The sequence below is a fragment of the Pagrus pagrus genome (assembly GCF_965226575.1).
Source record: "Pagrus pagrus genome assembly, chromosome: 8".
In the NCBI taxonomy this organism is placed as follows: Eukaryota; Metazoa; Chordata; class Actinopteri; order Spariformes; family Sparidae; genus Pagrus; species Pagrus pagrus.
This window is the reverse complement of record NC_140192.1, coordinates 14,209,030-14,229,238: the sequence shown is the minus strand read 5'-3', so window position 1 is coordinate 14,229,238 and position 20,209 is coordinate 14,209,030. Positions and strand designations below refer to the sequence as shown.

The 20,209-nt window shown below is 43.1% G+C and overlaps 1 protein-coding gene across 1 annotated transcript; it reads right to left on the bottom strand.

The window, feature by feature from the left end:
* Window positions 1-73: 73 nt before the first annotated feature.
* scarf2 (scavenger receptor class F, member 2) lies at window positions 74-19,496 on the bottom strand. Its single transcript, XM_084359943.1, has 11 exons — window positions 18,807-19,496; window positions 16,578-16,636; window positions 16,377-16,478; window positions 14,897-15,416; window positions 14,171-14,389; window positions 13,798-13,926; window positions 13,356-13,459; window positions 11,882-11,996; window positions 11,454-11,551; window positions 5,210-5,365; window positions 74-3,861 (listed from the first exon to the last, which is right to left on the bottom strand). Exons 1-11 carry the CDS (start codon window positions 18,914-18,916, stop codon window positions 2,624-2,626), a joined length of 2,850 nt encoding a protein of 949 aa, XP_084216069.1. The 5' UTR covers window positions 18,917-19,496; the 3' UTR covers window positions 74-2,623.
* Window positions 19,497-20,209: the final 713 nt, after the last annotated feature.

The following is a 20,209-nucleotide window of genomic DNA, read 5'->3' as shown; positions in this document are numbered from 1 at the left end:
ATGAGGACTGATTTTTAGGTTCCGGTTTGACTAGAGCTACATGTATTGCTTTTTTTTATTCCAAAGAAGTAAATGAGGAAACACCAATTTAATGACCATACACAAATGGAAATCAAAGATGCTAAAAACAAACCACAAAAGACAAAATATACCTTACAGTTGGTAATGATTTTGCAGCTTTTCAGGCCCTTCTTTACAAAAATGCACTGTAAGCCTATAAAAACAGGCACGGGCCAGTCAGATAAGAAATTGCCACTTCATAATTACACAATGTTATTGTTTTAAGTATAAGTTTCAACAGTGGTATCATAGTACTGTACAATCCTTTCTGCATGAGTTATTTTTATGGGAGGCAATAATAACAACCGGGTGGGACGAGAAGGTTACAGATATCCTGTGCAGCTATTAATGCCATATAATTACACTCTGCGTCATGCAGTTAAGTGTTACACAAACAATAACATCAACAGAGAACAATTACAAAGCCAATGTAAACTTTACAGGAGGAGAGTACTCATACTGTAGATTTGGTTCAGAGCCAAAAATAAGCAACATACCAAAAAAAAAGCAAATACAACATGAAAGCCAGTTCATTGACACCAAGGAAAACAGAAGAACTAAAAAGGTCATATAAGCACAGCTTACAAAGATAATAAAAAGTACACAATGTATACAAGTAGAAAATGTTGAAAAAATAACCAAAGAAATGTGTTGTACCTTGATAAAAAACACATAAAACCAGGACGATTTTTCAAATTACCTGTAAATGTAAAGTAACCAATAGCACATTAACGTGTTGCATACATACCTATCATCCACTGGTCATAGCTCATGTTTGGAGTGCTATTTTCAAAATAGCTTTCCACCATTACCAGAAATAAAAGGTTTTTCTCTTGACATACTGAATGAGTCCAGTTTAAGTATTCCACCCCACCACTTTCTTTTTTGGCTTAGCTGAAATAAAACTTGGCAACAACATTTAGGCAAACATAGCTTGTTTGGCTTAAACTGATCCACAGTTGAGGCACATTTGCACACTTCAGGCATGGTACCATTTAGCCTTATAGTCTCACCCTAAAACAATTAAATGAAAGCACCCCGTTACTTCAGCATTCATCTACTAGCTTAAGATAAAATGATCCTTAAGGGACAAAACATCTATGAACAGATTGTTTTTTCGCACAATACCCCGATGGCGTAAACAACTTAATGTAAAATGAGAATAGCTCGAGTGGCGTTATTGACCTAGTTTCTCGGCTAAACTGAAAGAGCAAATAAAGACACATGGCAGTCTCCTCCTGCTCTGAAGAGAAGGCTACTAACAGCCATTGCTTGAACAAAATCTGCTTTACAGAGGGGAATTATGTCCTGAAGTATGTTTTCTTAAGTACAGCATAGGGAAACTACAGATGTTGCTGTATTACAGAAAAAGCAAGTGTGTTTAAAGTGATTTATAAGCATGACATAAAGTGAGGACATAGGATAGCCTGGGATTTCATTTTTGGTTTAGTGGTTTCGCTGACTGAATAAAACTTACAGTAAGAGCACATTCTGGTGATTTGGTGTTAGCAGAAGTATGAAAGAGGTTTCAAACAGCCCTTTTTGCAGAAGGATCAAAGAGCTTGTTTGGGTTCCAGCAAACCATGTCTGACAGAGTTGGACAAAAGAGAGCTAAGACTTTAAATCCCAAAATGTAACATTTCTGTAGAGAAAAAGCCTCGAAACCAACTCTGAAGCTCAGTGTGGAATTAAACGTGACTCACACAAGCAAAGAAGACAATTAAGTCCTAAATGTAGCATAACTTGTGTACTGCGGGGTGTCAGATTGAGTTGATTAAAGGGGAACTTGCTAATAACATGGTGTATCAACCTGAAAGTTGCTCTCGTAGCAAAATAGAGGAAAATAAAAAAAGGTGCTTTCTTTGCTAAAGAAAGTTCTCCAGCAAACCACGCTGAAACTGTGAAAGTGTTGCTTTTAATTAACACCGAAGTTGACCATTATCTGTAAAGAAAAGCCTTGACGTCAGTAACGAAGGTTACATCTATTTGAGGGTTGCTTTAGATATAAAATTTGTGCAAGTTGGTCCTTCGAAATGAGAAAAAACAAACAAAAAAAATAGCTTGCAATCCTCTGAGGATCTAATTTTCTTGTTATTCTTAGTACCTTTTGTACCTTTGGAGAGCATACAAAAAAAATAGCTACTTTTGCGACACCTGCATATGAAAACTCAAAAGCAATCCATACATAAATATAGTGGTGGACATACTGCAGAGGAATAGAGATGAATGAACTATGGATTATGTCTGTGCACCACTGTCCTCACAGTTGTGTCCGGCTTAGCCACAGGTTGTGGTGTGAGATTGATACGTAGTTGTTATACAAAAAAAAGGATTCTTGAAATGAAATACAATGGTGTATAGAGGTCATTATAATACAACTCACCAATCTGACTCGCCTGTGCCCTCGATTTTAAAGCATTTCTCACTCTTGAATGGTCCTGGAGTCACAGCACACTCAGAAAAATGTTCAAATTCCTTGATTAAAAAACTATGTGGTTCACCTTCCACCAAATCCATTTAAGCCTCTTTGGAATCCATCTTTGGCCATCTTTCAAAAAAACACTTATTTCACTACCTGTGGTGGCATAATGGCTGTCTTTTGCTGGGGTGTTTTAACCTCCGACGTATCCAAAGTACCCTCCTTGCCTTTCTTCCTGGGTGGCTTTTTTATGGGAGTCTTCTTTGGTGTAGGATCCAACTTTGGGTCCGCTGCCCTTGAGTCGTTCAAGTCCTGCTTCTCCGGGCTCTTGGCATCAGGGGTCCCGAGGTCGGTGGTGACGGGTGCCACCATCTTCTGGAGGCTGCTCGAGGTAGGCAGCAGGGGCTTGTTGGAGCCCTGCTGACTCAATCCACCTGAGGGGGTCCTCTTGGCTTTCTGTGGAGGTGTTGGCTTCTCCCTGTTTCCCTTGGGTGTGGAGAGACCATTGGTTTTTGTCAGACCTGTCCCCTCGTTCCTGTTGATGCTTTGGGTTTTCTCCTTGAGCTGAGCAGCGAGGAGCGTGGCCGCCTCAGAGTTCATATGAGGGTGGATGACCTTGGGGCTCTTGGGTGGCTCCTTGGCGGTCTCCTTTGGACTGTCAGCACTTTTCTTCTCAGATGAGGAGCTATGGAAGTTACTTATTTTCTTGAGGGCATTTTGAACCACGCCGTTTATGTGCTCCATGTGACTGGGACTGCTGTGCTCGTCCCCAGACTTCTTACCTCGCAGAGGTTTGTGTTTGCTGGGGGAGCCATTGACTTCTGCCTCCTTCCCCTCCTGTTTCTTCTGTTGCTCACGGCCTTTCTCCTTCATTTTCTGCCGCTCCTCGCTCTTGGCTGAGCCATCGCTGGAGCTTCTCTTTTTCTCCTTTGGCACTACAAGTGACTTCATTACACCCTGCCCCTGCTGCTCTACCTGGGGAGAGCCTGTAGTATTTCCATGTATCCACGATACTTTGGGCTTGGTGGATGGGTCTGGTGGGCGTGGTTTGGGCTTGCCAGGTGAAGGTGGTGGCTTTCCATTGCGCTTTGCCTCTGGTGTGGGAGTACCATCTCCATCCCTGCCGCTGCCATCGTCCTCCTTGGACTGCTTGGAGAGGCGGGCGATTCGGGCGTAGAGGGCTGCAGTAGTGGACTCGGAGCCACTGGTGGACCCTTCGCTGTCAGAGGATTTGAGCAGGGGCTGCTCACTGCCTTCTGGTTTTGTGACACTGGTGTCTTTCAGGGAGGTGTACTCCCCAGCATCGTCTTCATCGAGGACAGCTTCTGGCTTCTCTGTTGTTGGGGAGGGACTGTTCTTCTCTTTGCTTTCGTTCACAGATTCTGTGGATCAATGGAAGGTGGTATTAGTCAATGATTATCTCTTCAATATTTATAACTAAGGCACAGTTTTTATTTTACTTTTTTAAATTAAGACATAATATAAACTCCATTCACATAATAAATGTAAGCAAGATAATGCAATTCATGATCAGTATGGTCAGAGATGTACTTGCTTTTTAATCAGGCATCTGCATAGACAACCGGTTGCTCCGTGTACGTGCCTGCCTATATACTATGTGTGTTGGCATTGCTGTCCCTGCTGCTACTGACATCCTTGCTGACTCCTGACTCTGTTACATCATCATACTGGTGCTACACTGCCCCTACGGTATATGTGTGTATTGAATCTAGTGGATGCGTAGCGTTAATTTCTGAGGATGCGCAGAACTGACGCTCCAAACAAATGCAGGATACGCAAGGCAGCCATTACATGAATGCGAACGCGTTGTTAAAAGCAAGTATGTGTGCGACCTAAACTCATGGTGGCTAATGTTTGCTAATGTTAGCTAATTTCAATCTCAATGCTTCTGGATGCTTTGTTGTGTGGTTATATTTTCATTTGAATCGAGGGGCTGAGGGTAGAGCGTGCTGTTGGTATACAGATTGTAAAGCCAAGCTACATAATGAGCTTCATGTATAAAACTGAGCAATACAATCAAGACAATCAGTTAAGAATTTATTGTTGTAGATGGTTAAGTAGAAAACAGCCTGTAAAAATACCTCTTCCCCATTAGAAAAGCAACAACACATGTTATTTAAAGACTAATATCTGTACCATTCATTTGCTAATTTGTATACACATACTTGAGACTGGAGGAGCTTGGTGCAACTCCAATTCAAAACCCTTTCCTGATGTTTGCAGTAATTCTTTTGTGCTCAAGGCGTTTCAGTCAAAACAATTGTTTTCAAGCCCTTGAACCACTCATGCGCAGAATGAGTACTAAACCAAATGAGCACTAACAATCCAGCGATTTGCACCGTCACACATCTAAAATAGAAACCGATGGAACGGGTGTTTTCCACCAAACTTCAAGGCGTTAGTCATTGTTTGGATTTGTGCCATATGCTGACTTGACTGTTCCATTTCCTGTTTATACACTCCTTGTTCTCGAAGCAGAACCTGGGCCTAGATGGCATATGATAAAGGAACTATCTCCATAATGAGATTTACAGAAGCTGGTGAGTCACTGCACGGTCACACTTCTCTCTGTGTGTCTATCAGCATGTGTGTGTGTGTGTGTGTGTGTGTGTGTTTGTGAAAAGGCTCCTTCATGCCAAAGACAAATTATGGATTTATGTACGTCATTCCAGATAACTAAACTGTTTGTTTATTCTTACGATGACTCACCTTCATGGGGCACACAGTAAACTGGCCCCTCGTCTCCGCTCTCAAAGGTAGAGAAAGACTCCTGGGACGACCAGGAGGAGGGGGAGGGCTGCTCGGCCACTGACGGGGGCTCGATGAAGCTGCAGTTGAAGGTGTTCTCTGGGTCGTGGTGGGCTACTGAGAACAGAAAACAAATGCAGAAGCCAAAAGGTCAGCAAGAGGGTATTGTACCGTGTTACAAGAACAACAGTCTGTTCTCACTCACTCTCACAACTGCTGCGGAGTCGTAGAAAGTGTTGGTTTAGGTGAGTCTGCGGAAAAACTGGGTTTTATTGGCTTTGCATGTGAGCTAACAAAGGCTCCAACATTATGAAAAGCGAATGAGCTGTCAAGTATTTTTATATGTTGATGCCAAAAGCTGAAGTGATTCAGGTTTTCCCCAGAGTTGTATCTTAAGCAGGTTAAAAGACAGAAAAGAAACAGTGTTACGACCATCATAAGACACGCAGACTTTCAATCAGCTTTGGTTGATTTTGACATTTAGTGGGTGAGCAGTATGTGGGGATGAATAGGGAATAAATGACAGATTTCTCTGGGTTTGAACATTTGTGATACTATAAGTAGACAACTTGACAAAATATTTAATAAAGGTCTAGTTGGTTTTAGACATTTTAATGTGGAAATGTTACATATTAAATATTTAAAGGGGTGGTTCAGCTTTTAGGGAAAAAGTCTGAAAGAGTGATGAGGGGACAAGGAGAAACAGCGAGTCTGTAAACCTTTTAGCTGTATTAATTGAGAATCTGTGATAACATCAGCAATTTTTTGTATAGAATCAGTCAGGTAATCAATTATCAAACCTAAGTTAAACTTTTGCATCGTTAGCATCATGGCGTCTCGTATTCCGGTCTTTTCTGGTTTTTCGGTGATGAGCAAACTGAGTCAGAAAATCGGTTTGTTGGTCATTTTCCACTGAAACCTTTCCCTCAACCATACTGTATGTAGGTCAAGTCATGTTTCTCGCTCGCTGTCTGCCTCCCTCTCTTTCTCAATCGTCCTCTTCCTTCCTCCCCTTCAGACACTGCAGCATTCTGCTGACCCTACAGTCTCAGGACAGCTGTGGTTGCTGAGGGATACTTGCGGTTGATCGTCCCATCTGGCGTGAAGAGCGCAGTTTGGGCCTAAACTGTGCTGGGCGTTAACTCGACATGACCGACCACATCAGATGCTCCTGTTTACATGCCCAGAGACACATGGGTCCGTCCATTTGTTTAGACCTCAGATAAACCCTGCGCGGAAGAAATCCCCTAACTGTACCAGGACCCTGGCCAGGAACAAATCCTAGCTCCTTAGCTGTTGTTGTTTGACTGTAACTAAAAAGATGAACTACTTTAAGAGATTGACAGCTGGATTTTTGCAGACATGATGACTTGTAGAAGCGCTGTCAGATGAAACACTTTACTTTGCATTTACTTTGTCTTTCATCTGTAATATCAGGGTATGAAAACAGCTCTGTCAGTCAGATTTCACACAGCTTAAATTCTCACTGCATCTCATCTTGTAAGTGATGAAATGCATGCACGTTATAAAAGACTACAAAAGAAGAAAATATTGATCTTGATAACGTTCAAACAGATATAACTTTGATGACCTGTTTAGATGTTCCTCTCGCCAGAGGGTGTAAACTAAACATGTCTGGTTTATTTTTCCTCATAAACCAGCCCGATGTTTGTTCTCTTGCTTCCCGTGTCAATCCGTCTGCCTCTCACCATGTGACTCTCTGTCTCATCTGCTTTTCTTGCGTCAACATTTTCTCAAACAACAACCAGATTTAGTCATGGTCAACTCAGAATCACAGAGGATGTGTGCGTGTGTTTGTGCCACAGAATTGTTTTGTATACTGACGTGTTTGAACAAAGCAGTTTTTTCACTGACAATGATTTGTTTTTTTCCTCGAGGATGCTGAGTTTCATGTAGTTTGCCAAATCATAGGATTTAACTGTAAGTCAAATCACAATCACAATTGTATTTCTCTGCAAAACAGCCAAGTTCAGGCGAGAGTAAGGCTTTGCTGTTACCTGACTACAATGCAGTGGACTCCACAATGCTGTTAACACATGAATAAGCAATGACAATATCCTGTTATCAAATGTAGAACCTCCTGTTACATTCATTTATGTCACGAATATTATTTATTATCAGATTCTATGTCATCTTCTAGCTGCATGCAGTATGTTTGTGCGTGACTGTCAGTGCAAAAAGGGAGAGACGAGTAGGAAGAACCAGATAAGAAAGTGGACGGATAGTGAAGATTGTTATAGTGGCAGAACATTAACTGTTTAGTTGAGGGGGAAAAAAACATTTCACTAACAGAATTTTAAATGTGTGGGAGCTGAGCATCCCTAAGGTCTGAGCCTAGAGTCGCCCCTGGTGACTCGTAGGGTGGATAATGTCAACACAGGTGCAACGTGTCTACAATAAGCAACTACAGATGTGTGTGTTAAAAGGGGAAAACAAAGACAAAGAATAACAAGCATTTTCGATATGTATGTAGAGGGGACTTCCACCCAAGGGCACCCATTTATGTGATTATTTAAGGATATCCTGTTTTAGCAGAATAATGCCACGCTGCTCTCTCTGCATGCACTCAGTGTTGGACTGTTGTGTCTACAAAAATGACTCCGATACCATGGCCTTACTATTTTGAGTGGATTATCCGTAAAAATAAATCAACTTGGTGTGGATGTGGTAGATTAGTAACAATATATACTGTATACAAAACCCAGGAAATATTTATCCAGATAGGTGTGGATGACAAACAATATTTTGCACAAACTCCTGCCCTTGTGCAGAGTCTTCGCTGTGCAGCAGCAGGCAGAGAGGCAGAGACTCTTTGAGTGGCTGAGGAATGTAATGCAGCTAACCTATGCAAAGACTTCAGATGAGTAAGTCAACAAGCTAACACATGGGGCATTTTGCGACATCACTTGTATGCCGTGATGAACAACTGCTGCCCTTGAAAGCTGTTCCCTCCAGACTTGCGGGACTAGTGGGGCAGATTGTTCTTCAGACTGGACGCCACTGTGATCCCTCCCTACATGGAGGCCAACGCACAACAGGGCATTATTGACACGTCCCAGCTGCACAGCCTCACCACCACAGTTGCTCAGTGGGGGGAGGCGTTAACAGACCTGAGGCAGAGGTAGTCTTAAGGCTAGAGAGCTGGGCCTGGGGAAAGGAGGTGGCTAGTTCAAATGCCTGCTGGATATTATGATATGCCAATGATAAGAAGAAACAATACGTTTCAGTCTGAAATAGCCTGTGTCAGGGTTACAGAACACTGAGTGACATCTGACACGGCCGACTCAGAGCCTGTTAACTAATCAACGATGACAAGTATTTGTAAAATTATCTGGTAAAGACAGAAGCATGTTTCTCATGTTCTCAAGCACTTAAAGGACCGGTGCGTAGGATTTAGTGGCATCTACATGTCAGGCTGCAGACTGTAGAGAACTGAATACCCTCCCCCTCACCATCCCCCTCCAACTGTGTAGAGAACCTACATTGGCCCCTAAAAACGCAATAAAAGCAAAAGGCGCTCTCTGTAGCCAGCATTTGGTTTGGTTCTTGCCTAATGCAGGCACATGCAACATGCAACATGGCTGACTCTGTGGAAGAGAAACCACTCTATGTAGATATAAAGAGCTCTTCTAAGGTAACAAAAACAACGATTGTCACTTTCAGAGGATTTTACACCAATGAAAACATTTCAGTTTCTGCCAATAGATCCCCCTGAGTACTTCACACTGGACCTTTAAGAGTGACTTTAACACTTGCAGTCCCAGCCAACTTTCCCACGATATATGAGGATGAAAAAAGCAGGTGGCGCTGCTCTCAGCCCTCACTGATGGGGAAGCATTTGGACACAGGGGATGCAGAAATGCCGACAGACGTGTATCTGTAGGGCGTGGAGCAAATATGCTTAGAATGGAATGCCAAACTACAAGCAAACAGCTTTAGTTGCGCCAAGAGGCAAATAAGTGACAGTGTGTTCATGTAGCTGTTTCTCTGAGGCTAACTATGCTAACGGACGAATAAATGTTGTCTTCCTCCTCTACTTCCCCCCGTTCCTTTTTCATTTTGTCTTGCCACATCTGTTGCAACTGACCCTGGTGTGGATAAATCACAGTTCTGACACGGGCTGGGGTAAATTTGACCACTTCCTGTTTCCAGCCCCATCGGGCCCCCTCTGGAATGTGTGTGTGTGTGTGTGTGTGTGTGTGTGTGTGTGCGTGCGTGTGTGTGTGTGTGCAGGACTGTGAAGCCCCAGTCAGAGTTTGAGTTTCTAAGTGTTGGCAGTCCAAGCTTCTGTGGGTAACCCAACAGAAAGCAGCGGAGAGACACATAGCTGTAATAGGTTTGACTGGGCATCGAGGACTGGTCTTAAACTTCATTACATGGTAGTCTTATGTGTTGGTGTGTCTAAAAACGTAGAAATCGTGACTGTAAAAGGCTAAAAGCTGTTTTGTTTCTGTGCCTGGATTCTTGGAAACACAAACAAAAAAGTGAAAATGATTTTTTTTTTGTTTATTTGATGTTGCTTTTAATGCCTCTGGCATTCAAACGCTTCACATGGTCAAACTCTTCACAAACAAGCACATTAATGTCCCACAATACGATGACAAAGGCAACTCTGTCCCAGTGCTGTGAGGCATAATGGAGACAGATTCTAGCCTAAATAATCAGCTGGATAACTGAGGAGGCACATGCTGCTAAGACGCAGAGAAGAAACCAGGTCATCATGTTTTAACTCCTTCCACGGCACACTGACTGCAGTGGAGCCCTGTTAATGAATCAAATTACAATGTTTCCAAATGATGCTTAAGCTGAGGCAAAGTTCGATGTGTTGTGCGACACTTTGTATATATATTTTTCAACCAATCAATGACTTAATCTATAAATCAGAAAATAAAGAAAGATTCCCATAGTTTCCACTTCCCAGAGCCTAAAACCAAAATCATTGTTTTGTCAGACTAACAGTCCAAAGATTCAAGTTTGGAGTGAAAATATTCAGCCAAAAGCAGATAATTTGACAAGCTGCAACAATAGATAACAAAAATAAATTAACTTCCTGCCAGTGGACTAATTAATTAATCTGTTGCAAATGTCATCCGATATTCTGTCAATGTCCTTGGCTAAACATTATTTATCTCCTTCTTCAAACTATTAAATAAAAACATTTGCATAATTAATACAAATGGTCTCTTTAGAAGAATATTTCCATGTCTTGAAAATATAAAAAAATTCGATATAGAAGTTTGAAAAGTACAGAAAGATATTGCTGTTCTATTCTGCAGCACATGACAATAAATCTGCCCTGCAACTTGCTTGTGTTGTGACTATGAACAATAATAATTTGTATAATGATATATATTTTCAGATAATTGCGTATTTTTAAACCATTAAAACTATTTATGAGTTCAGAACAAAAACAGTCATGTTGAACTGTGTGCGGTGGGGTTCAGAAGATCAGCATATCTCCTCTGTCTATAATAAAAAAAAGCACGGGGTCACAGACAGATCTGTCACAGACCACGAGACCTCCGCATGGAGCAGCAGAGCAGCAGAGCTGCAGCGTTCACCCAAACAGTGCGGCCTTTGATAGTGTGTCACTCAGCACCACCCGGGCCCCCCTGACGACCACTGGCCTTCTTTTAATAACACAGCCTCCTCCTCAGCCCAAGAAAAGTTTTCTTGGGGAAGAAGACGATGGAAACGAGTAAAAGAAAATGGGGCGAAAAAAGCCCCAGTTTAGGGTTGTAATAATATGAACACATGGCATTTGAGGGTGCCAAGAATAATAAGGGGCTCTAAAACCAGAGCATTCCTTTCAAATGAAACCCCATACTCGCCTGGCAGCCACCATACACTTTTCAACCCTATTCATCATCTAAGAGGCAGACTAAGGTAGCGCTGAAGGAAAATGCTCACCGACTGACATTCGCTGCTGTCACTGTCTCGGATGTTTTAAGCTGAAACATATAAAATCTCTGATAACCAGTGAAACCACAGTTTTCATAGTCCACCTCCATCAACATCATTGCATGCATGACCTTAGCTAATTATACTATAGCTACCAATGAAGCTAAGAGTGATGTGGCTTCGGCAGACTGTGTTGTACAAGCAGCAGAGAGGATGATTACATAAAATACAGCAGCCTCTGGCAGCACTGCAGCGGGATATGAGAAAGAGTTTTAGGGCTTACCGACTACTTTGGGCAGTTTCTGTCGCCTCAGTGGAATACGGGGAAGTTTAGTGCTGATTCGGCTGAATCGTCCACACAGGATCCGCTTGGCTTTTTTGCTGTTGGTAGAGTTGTCTCGGTTAGGATTGAAAAGGGATGACGGCATGGAAATCCAAATGAATCATTCAAAGGAGGCATATTAAACCTGGCCCCGTGCCTCTTTTGAGGGCTCTTGGGCTGCTCACGTTGCTACTCACGCCGTAATGTCAATACATAAAAGCACTTGAAATACAATTTATATGCAGTTATTCATTTAACAATCTGGTACCTGTGAGAGTAAGTAAAAAGAAAATATTTTCCTCTATTTTCATAACCGGGGTGAGCCTCCTACTAGGAACTCGAGCCTCCATTGTGGACGGTAAAGGTAAAGACACCCATCTGTCACTCACTTGTGGTCGTCTTTGTGTCGACAGAGGCAGCAGCAGCAGAGCAGCGAGAGCAGGACAATCAGCAAGAAGGAGACCAGGGTTCCAGCCGCAATCACACCCATCCGCTGGTTGGGCTCTGAAAGACGAGACGCAGGGAATTCTGGGTGTGCCACATTGCCACATTCAGAGCAAACCTCCCCATGCCAATTTCAACAAATCTCTCTCTCTGTCATCACTAACCCTAGACACCTCGGCGTGTAGCATATTATTGTGATTTACTGAACGAGTACATTCTAATGACTTGAGGAGAGGCTTGAGCTAACTGTGTATAATCGTTATTGATGTGATAGTAAGCTTTGATAACAAAGATAAAGCACGGGGTCGCATAAACAATTGATTTTCAATCGCTGCTTGACGTGAAGCATCGCGGAGGAAATGAGATTGCAACAGGCGGCGATTCACTCCAAATTATTCACTATTAATCTTATCTCCCTCAAGACATGAGACCACTTACCCTTTCATTGCTGATTTCCTGCAAGCGACTTCCTCCCCTTTACCCCCTCACCATAACTCATCGATGATTTATTAGCACCCCTCCCTCTTCAAGTGGAACACACCCCGAAGATAATAAGTGCCACATTGCATAAGTGTGGACGGCATTTTGGCACTTGCAAGGACAGATGACACCAAGAGAGGAGCAAGCCATCAGTTAAGGGGTAAGTAGAAGTGGCCCTCTGGTCTTTACACTGTCACATAAGGCTGAGATGGATTGTTGGGCAGTGTGGGCGTGACATGTTGTCACTGCTCTGCGTTCGCAGATGGATAAAGAATGGACAGCTGTTTGGAGATGGGGTTAAAGTAAAAGTGACAAGGTCTTATAATATCACGGACCGACCTGCCGCTGCCCATCATGCCCACTGGCCATATTACCTGCTGCCTTCGTCTTCTATACGACAATATTCTCCCCCACCTGCCTCCAACCATCTCCTCTTTCCAAACAGTCCACATTTGCCTCTCCCTCTGTCTCCCTTCCAACTTCTCTTTTTCTCTCATATTTTCTCCATCCCCCTCTCTTTATGTCTTCCTTCCTCTCTCCTCTCTCTCCTGTTTTCTCTCTCTCTCTCTCTCTCTCTCTCTCCGGCTGGACAGGAACAGAGCCAACAAACACAGCCATAAAAAGGACACCGGTCTGGGTCTGGAAACACTATCAAGGCCTCGCTACGTTAACTCTCCCGCTACACACACTGACCTGAATAGATGTGTTTGTTGGTGCTCGGTGTGTACAGCCAACTATTAGACATTTAATACGCAGGCAGCACTAGTGGCATCTGGCTCATTGGACAAACAGTTCAGAGGGTTATAATTATTTCTGTTTGTGTAGCCCGAGTAAGAAACAACTGTTTTTTCTGCCTCTGAGAGGGCGCATTATTGAGAAAAACACAAGTTTGCGTAAACATCAAAGCATGCTCCTGAAGAAACAGGAAGATTTCCTTACGTAGATAGCAAGCACCAGACACAGGATCGCAGTTCTTGACATGGCAAGAGCAGGTTTGGTTGCAGTTCACTCCATACTGGCCAGGCTGACAGGTCATATTGCAGCTTGAGTACAGAGAAGAGACAAAAACAACATCTGTTTAATGTTCCCTCCAAGTGACAGATGCAAAAATAGGACGCAGAAAGGAAGAAAATGACTAATGGGATCGGGTTCTTTCTTCCTGTGATGGAGGTTTGTGGGTATTTCACTTTACTATTCCAAGAGTGTCCTTTTTATCATTATCTGTAAAAAAAAAATATGCCTCAAAACACAAGCTCGCTCATTCAATTCCCAAGAAATCTAAGCGTGCGACATAAATAATCTAAAAGCATGTGTGCTGTAAAGCTGCCGAGGGCATAAACATGAGTTTTTTTCAGTATGAGGCGTCTCAGTCATGACTTACTAGGTGCCATAAAACCCCGGGTCACACAGGCACTCTCCGGTGACAACATGACAGATGCCGTTAAAACAGTGACTGCAGTTGTTCTCACAGTTCTCGCCGTATGTGCCGTTGGGGCAGCGCACCTCACACCTATCGCACACAAAAGGAATGCCGTGATTACAACCATTTTCATGCTGAGCAGTGTGAGTCATGGTTGTTATCACTGCGTGGAAATGCATATTACAGTAGCTACTAGTTAAAGATACTGCTCTTATGTTTTTAACTCTGGAAATGACAAAGCTCTATGAGATAAGAGGTCTGACTGAACAACAAAATATGAAAATTGCATGCTGCTTTTACACATTTCTGAGTTGGACTGTTAGTGTTTTCTTACCTGTCCCCAATCCAGCCAGGGTTACAGTGAGAGCACTTGCCATGTATGGGATCGCAGTGGTGACCGTCTTTGCAGGTGGGACACACTTCTTGGCAGTTTTCACCAAAGAAGCCTTTGGAGCACAGCTGGTCACACCGAGTCCCATTCCAGCCTCTGTCACAGGTGACGCAGCGTCCCTCGGTCACCTTACAGGGCTGCTGGCCCTTGCAGTGCCCACACCTGTGGTCAGCCAAGAAAAACAGAAAAAAAGGATTCTGTTTATCTTGTTTACACTAAACGTCCTCCATTTCACCTAAATGCAGTGAAACTGTTCTGGAAACGTGATGAAAAAGAACCTGTATTTGGATGTTGCTGTAATGATCTTTTAAAGAGGGAAACAATACTAAATGCTAACTGTGATCTCTCTGGTTTGTATCATGTGAGAAAGGCACAGTCCATGGAAGGTAAATCACTTAACCTGAATTGCTTTTACATGTTGGCTGACGAGTATGGGGTAATGTGAATACCTTCTCCCAGATCTCACTTTATTATTGCTCCATTAAGTAACATTTACAGATATTTTAACAGTTATCAGCTGCAGCATATATCAAATGTTATTTCCTATCAAAACCACAAAACCGCACCATAATATGGATCAGACAAGGGAACTGAACAAATACGTAAAACTACATGCTTGCTGTGTTTTTGAAATGCTGCATTTGCGCCCTGCCGAGTTATTTCCCTCACCTGTTCCTGCAGTTTTGGCCATAGAAGCCAGCAGGACATGGCTCCCTGCAGAACTTCCCACGGTACCCTGGTGTGCAGGTACACGAGCCGTCTGCCTGGTTGCACTTGCCGTGGATGCATTGGCAGTATCGCTCGCACCGCGGGCCCCATAGCCGCTCCCTGCACTGGCAGCGTCCTGTGAACTGGTCGCAGGGTGAATTGTTGCAGTTACACTGGATTGCACAGTTCCTCCCGGTCCAACCAGGATTGCACAGGCATCGCCCTGTCATTGCATCGCAGACAGAGTTGATGCTGCAGTAGCAGTTGTTGTTGCACTGGGGACCCCAGACGCCAGGGTGACATGTGCATTTGCCCGTCTCTTGGTCACACTTGCCCTTTTGGCATAAGCAAGCATTCTCGCAGTTCGGTCCCCAACGATTGTGGTTGCACGTACACTCGCCGGTCAAGTCGTCGCACTGGCCGTTGGGGTAACAATTACATTTCCCTTTGCAGTCGGGGCCCCAGAACTGGGTAGGGCACTCTGTGGAAATACAGTGCAGTGATCATGAGATGGGAAATATTCTGTGTGACTTGGCAAATATTCTTAGACTTAAAAAGTCTACAGCGGTGTTAGTGGCGCAGCAGTGCTTTGAGCTAAACGCCAGCATGGAAACATACCCACAACGGCGACGATGTTTTGCTGGTGCAATGTTCACTGTGGTCACCATCTTAGTTTAGCATGCTCACTAACACTGCTAATTAACACTAAACACAACATACTGTACAGCTCAGGCTTTCAGGAATGTGGGTAGAGGGCAACTGTTGACCTAATAATAGTCCCCGGAGAAGGAGATTGCCAGTGGTGCTAGGACTGAGCAACATGGTCTCAAAATAATATCAATATTTTTAGGCTATATGGCAATACACAGTATACTGTCCATCTTGATATTTTGAAATCTCCTCAAAAGCACTTGGACTGGGTGACAAAATCACATAACACAATATTTTTAACCAAAAACCTTGAGATTGATATTGCAACAATAATATAAAGAAGTCTATTGGTAGGCCTACTTCCACAAAATGTTAACACAGTGGATTCTTGATAAATAATCATCGTTTATGTGGGTATAATGACTCAGTGGGTAAAGTGGAAAGTGGAAAAAGTAGAACAGTCTTCTTCAAAACCGTTTGAAATCCAACACAATACATAGTCTCATTTCATGACAACCATATAATATCAATATATTACCCGGCCCCTTCAATTTATCCTGAGGGGAATTTTGTGTGTGTGTGGGTGTAAATTGCATCCCAATTCATCCCGAGCCACACTAGAGGAAAAGTCACAGGATCACCAGAGTCATGAGGGGTGATCCTCTGGGCTCCATTAACATCAGTACAAAATTTGAAGTGCAGTCTATCAAATAGTGATTGAGATACATCAGTCTGGAACAAAGCAGCGGACACAGACATACGTAAAGTAAAGAAAAAAAAAATCCCTTACTGGTGTCACAGCTAGCTCCAAAGTAACCATGACGACAGCGACATTCATTGGGCCTGACACACACCTCGTTTTCCTTGCAGGTGAAGTTGCCTTCGCAGAGAGCTTGGGTGAACAAGAACAGGCCACATTATTCAAACTGGCTTGCACACTGAGCTACATGACACATACTGACAAATGTTGGCGCACGGTGAGGGTACATACGTGTCAGGCATTCATCCCCTAGCTGCCCCCATCCACTGCAGCACACAAATCCTGATGATCTGGAAAAGATGAGAGCGTGGAGATTGAAAATGAGAGGGGGACGATGAGGAACCTGGCTAAAATACAGCCGAACAAACACATATCAAAGAGGCAGCATCCACACCCAACTCACGCCTCTTTGATCTCACACTGCTTATTGATGTGGCTGATTCTGCAAACGCATGCAGGGCATTGTACATGACACACATGCCTTGCACATGGTTGTACACTCAAAAGCCCTTAACCCCTGAATCTGTGTAGTTTGTCTTCGAAGGAGGAATGTGAATATTCAGACAATATTTTGCGGCCAAGGTTTCGGCCCTGTCAGGAAAGAACGGATGTGTCTCCTCTTCCTCCCACGCCTGTGACCTCTGCGGGGCCCCCTGCAACACGTCAGCTTCCCCTAAAGTGTTTGAAGATGGCAGTTTGCTTTCAGTCAATGAGCAGGGAGCGACGCTGTTTTTTATCCTGCCAGAGCAGGCGCGTGGTGGAGATCACACGTTTAACCTCTGTACGCTTTCCAGATTTAAATCTCTAGATTTAAATAAGCTTTTTGTCTTTTCATAAACATAATATGGAGCTGGGTTCAACTTTTCTGCGACTGTGCTGCTCGTGATTGGATGACTTCCAATAAACATGCATGCAGTTGACCCCTTTTGATCTTTAACCCGCAGCCAATCCATGTCAGCAGTCAAGAGGAGAGATTGCATTCACTGTTGTCTAGATTTAAATTGGCGTTTCGAGGCGTACCTGCGCTGCTGTTTACCTTTGATTACAGCATAAAGAATGCACCAGCTACCTCTGGCGAGGATTTCAATAGCTGCTCTCTCGCCAATTCAAAACCCCATTTTTCTGCATCAGCGCTGAAAGCATTGCATTCAAGTCAGAGGAAATAAAAACATAATGGGCACGATGGGAAAAACAAGTGAGCGGTGAGTTCACTGCAATGAATGTTGAATGCTGGAAGGAGGGCAAAATGTCAAACTTGTGGAGCAGTGAAGTCCGGTACTATATATATCACACTGAAAGCTCCACAAAGCACTAAAATAAGCCGTTTGCTGGCTGAGGCTAACAAAAAACTAAGACGACAGCATGACTACGTTTTAGCTCTTGATTACATTTCATTATATTCAAATGCAGTGTGTATTCTTATCAGAAAATCTATTTTGTTTTGCTCTAATACTTTTATTTTCACTTACTTAGTTTTCATGCTGACGATGAAATTGCAAGAAAAAAGAGACACTTAAACATATGACATGATTTTTTGTTGTTGTTGTTGTTGAAAGTATTCAGCTTTCACAGAACAGTGTGTTAGAGTGGGAGCCCTGGATTACATTTGCTGTTTCTTACCTACCACAATTTTAGTCCAACAAGTTTGGACGCTGCAGTCAGCAATTGTGGGCTTGGATGTTTCTTTTGTCTCTTGTACACTAGCGACCAGACATCCACAGGCTCAGCTGTGATCCTAGAGGTCACTAACAAATGCTTTTTTTTTTGGTACTTTGACCTTTGTTGATATGTTGATTATTCTAAAAACATAATTATTACTATTTTGAAATATCACCTCCAAAAACTGTTAACACAATATCAGTTTAAACATTTTATAAACTTCCCCCAAAACTTTTAAAGAATGCCTATCAAACGCAGTGTGTTATCAAACGGTGCCACGAATGCTGTATAGATCAATGAGAGCGCCCCCTACAGAGCAGTGAGAACACTCCTGCTCCAGATGTACACATCTGTATAGCTGCTTTCTTCAATGGGCTCCGCCTCCTGCTATAGCGGACTGGGAACACGTTGTATGTCGAAAAGAAAGTGGTGAAATATGATCGAAAATACAAGTTGTAATGAGAATGCGTGTTGAAGAGTGAAAGAAGGGTTTAGAAAAATGAGGTCAGTGACTGATCTTATGGTAAACAACGACTTTTCCACTTTGGTGAGAACCGCTATTCGTGCCTGAGGCCAACACTGCAAAAAATGTCATTTCTTATCAACAATTTAATGTCTTGTTCTCTGTTTTAAAACCCAATTACCCTTCAAGCAAATAACACCACTTAAGGAATGAGCTGATGCCACTTGTGAGAATGTGAAAGAGGAATGAGGCAAGTACAGAGAAGTCACGAGAATAAACTCCCAAACAAACTGATCTGCGACCACTAACTCCTACTTTTCCTCTGCGCTGATGCTTACCCAGGCGCTTTGCATACATTCTTGCCTTTGGGGTTGAGTTCTTGGCTGAAAGTGGCGCAAAAGAAGACACAAACCAGCGCAACAGCAGCAAAAAAGTTCTTCACTTCCATTGTACAAGCAGCAGCATCCTTCTAGACGCCGTTTTCTCTCCGCATTTCCCTTCTCCAAAAGTGGCGACGGTGGCTTCTTCACTGGATTTCAAACCCTCCGATTGGTTTTACGCACATAATCCAGATGTGTCAGCATAATAAATATCAAATCCTTTGTCCACAAAAAAAGGTGATTTTAAAAAACTCTTGCCACCACCTACGCCATCGAGCGAAAAAGTGACCAGCGACAGCAATCCCAAACGAACAGCTGAGAAAAAAGGAAAAAAAAAAGTCATAAAACCAAAACTTGCGAGTCACAGTATTCTTGGTAAACGTTGTTCTCCTGCAGTGCGAAGTTTATTCCATCAGAGCCTCTAAAAGAGGTCATCGTGCAAAGCTGATGGGTCCACACTCATCATGAAAAATAAAAACAACTTCTTTTTCTTCCTCCTCCTTCTCCAATTTAATGTCCCCAACGCGTCTGGAAACGTGGAGACTGGTGATGATCTTGACAAAAAGATTTGCGACAAATTAGCTGCCTTTCGCTTGTTCCTCTCTGAGGAGAAGCGCTTAATCCCTAACTTTTGTCCTCTCTTGCGCTCTCAGGAGTGGCAGGAGGGAAATTCCTGATTTGTTACTCTATCTTTGGCATTGTGCGCCATGCGTGCGCCACCACATTTACATAGCCGAGGCCTGTGTGCAACAGGGTCTGTTATAATGGCCGCGGTTAAAAAAGAAATAGCTCGTGGCCTGTTATGTGAAAATCTAAAATCAACCCAAAATGTTACATGTGGACGATTAGGACGGAACAATATCCTTTTGCTATTATGTGTCATGAAAATGATCATTATTATTCTTAATAGATGCTTATTTCAAGCATCTCCCACAGTCAAACACAGGTAAAGTTACAGTTTCCTGATTCATATAGATGTTAAATAAGATTTGTAGAACAGTAACCTACTTAAAATACTCATTTAAGGTGTTTTTTAATTGATGGATGAGGAGTGTGTTGCTTTGTGTGTGGGGGGATGGAGGGGGCAGCAGTGTGATGACTACATGTTAGACAATGGCTCCCCCATCTGTTAACACGAAGTAATTTTGGCATATGGCACCCCCTGCACTGGATTAATGCAAGCACAAGCAAGCAAGCAAGGCCTCCTAACCACTGCGAGCTGCAGGATGGAGCCAAGAGAAATCTCGTGTTTTTGATTCATTACATCAGATTCATTATAACATCCAGTCCAATGTGTTTCTCTACTAATGATGTGCCTGGGGTCCCTCAAGACCGCATCTCATTCCAGCCGCTGGCTTCCA

Coding starts and splice junctions, on each gene's coding strand:
- scarf2 (XM_084359943.1), bottom strand. CDS start 18,916: ATGGAAGTGAAGAACTTTTTTGCTGCTGTTGCGCTGGTTTGTGTCTTC. Junction 16,479..16,577: donor AGGGGATGAATGCCTGACAC/GTATGTACCCTC, acceptor TGTTCACCCAAG/CTCTCTGCGAAGGCAACTTC. Junction 3,862..5,209: donor TTACTGTGTGCCCCATGAAG/GTGAGTCATCGT, acceptor ATTGATCCACAG/AATCTGTGAACGAAAGCAAA.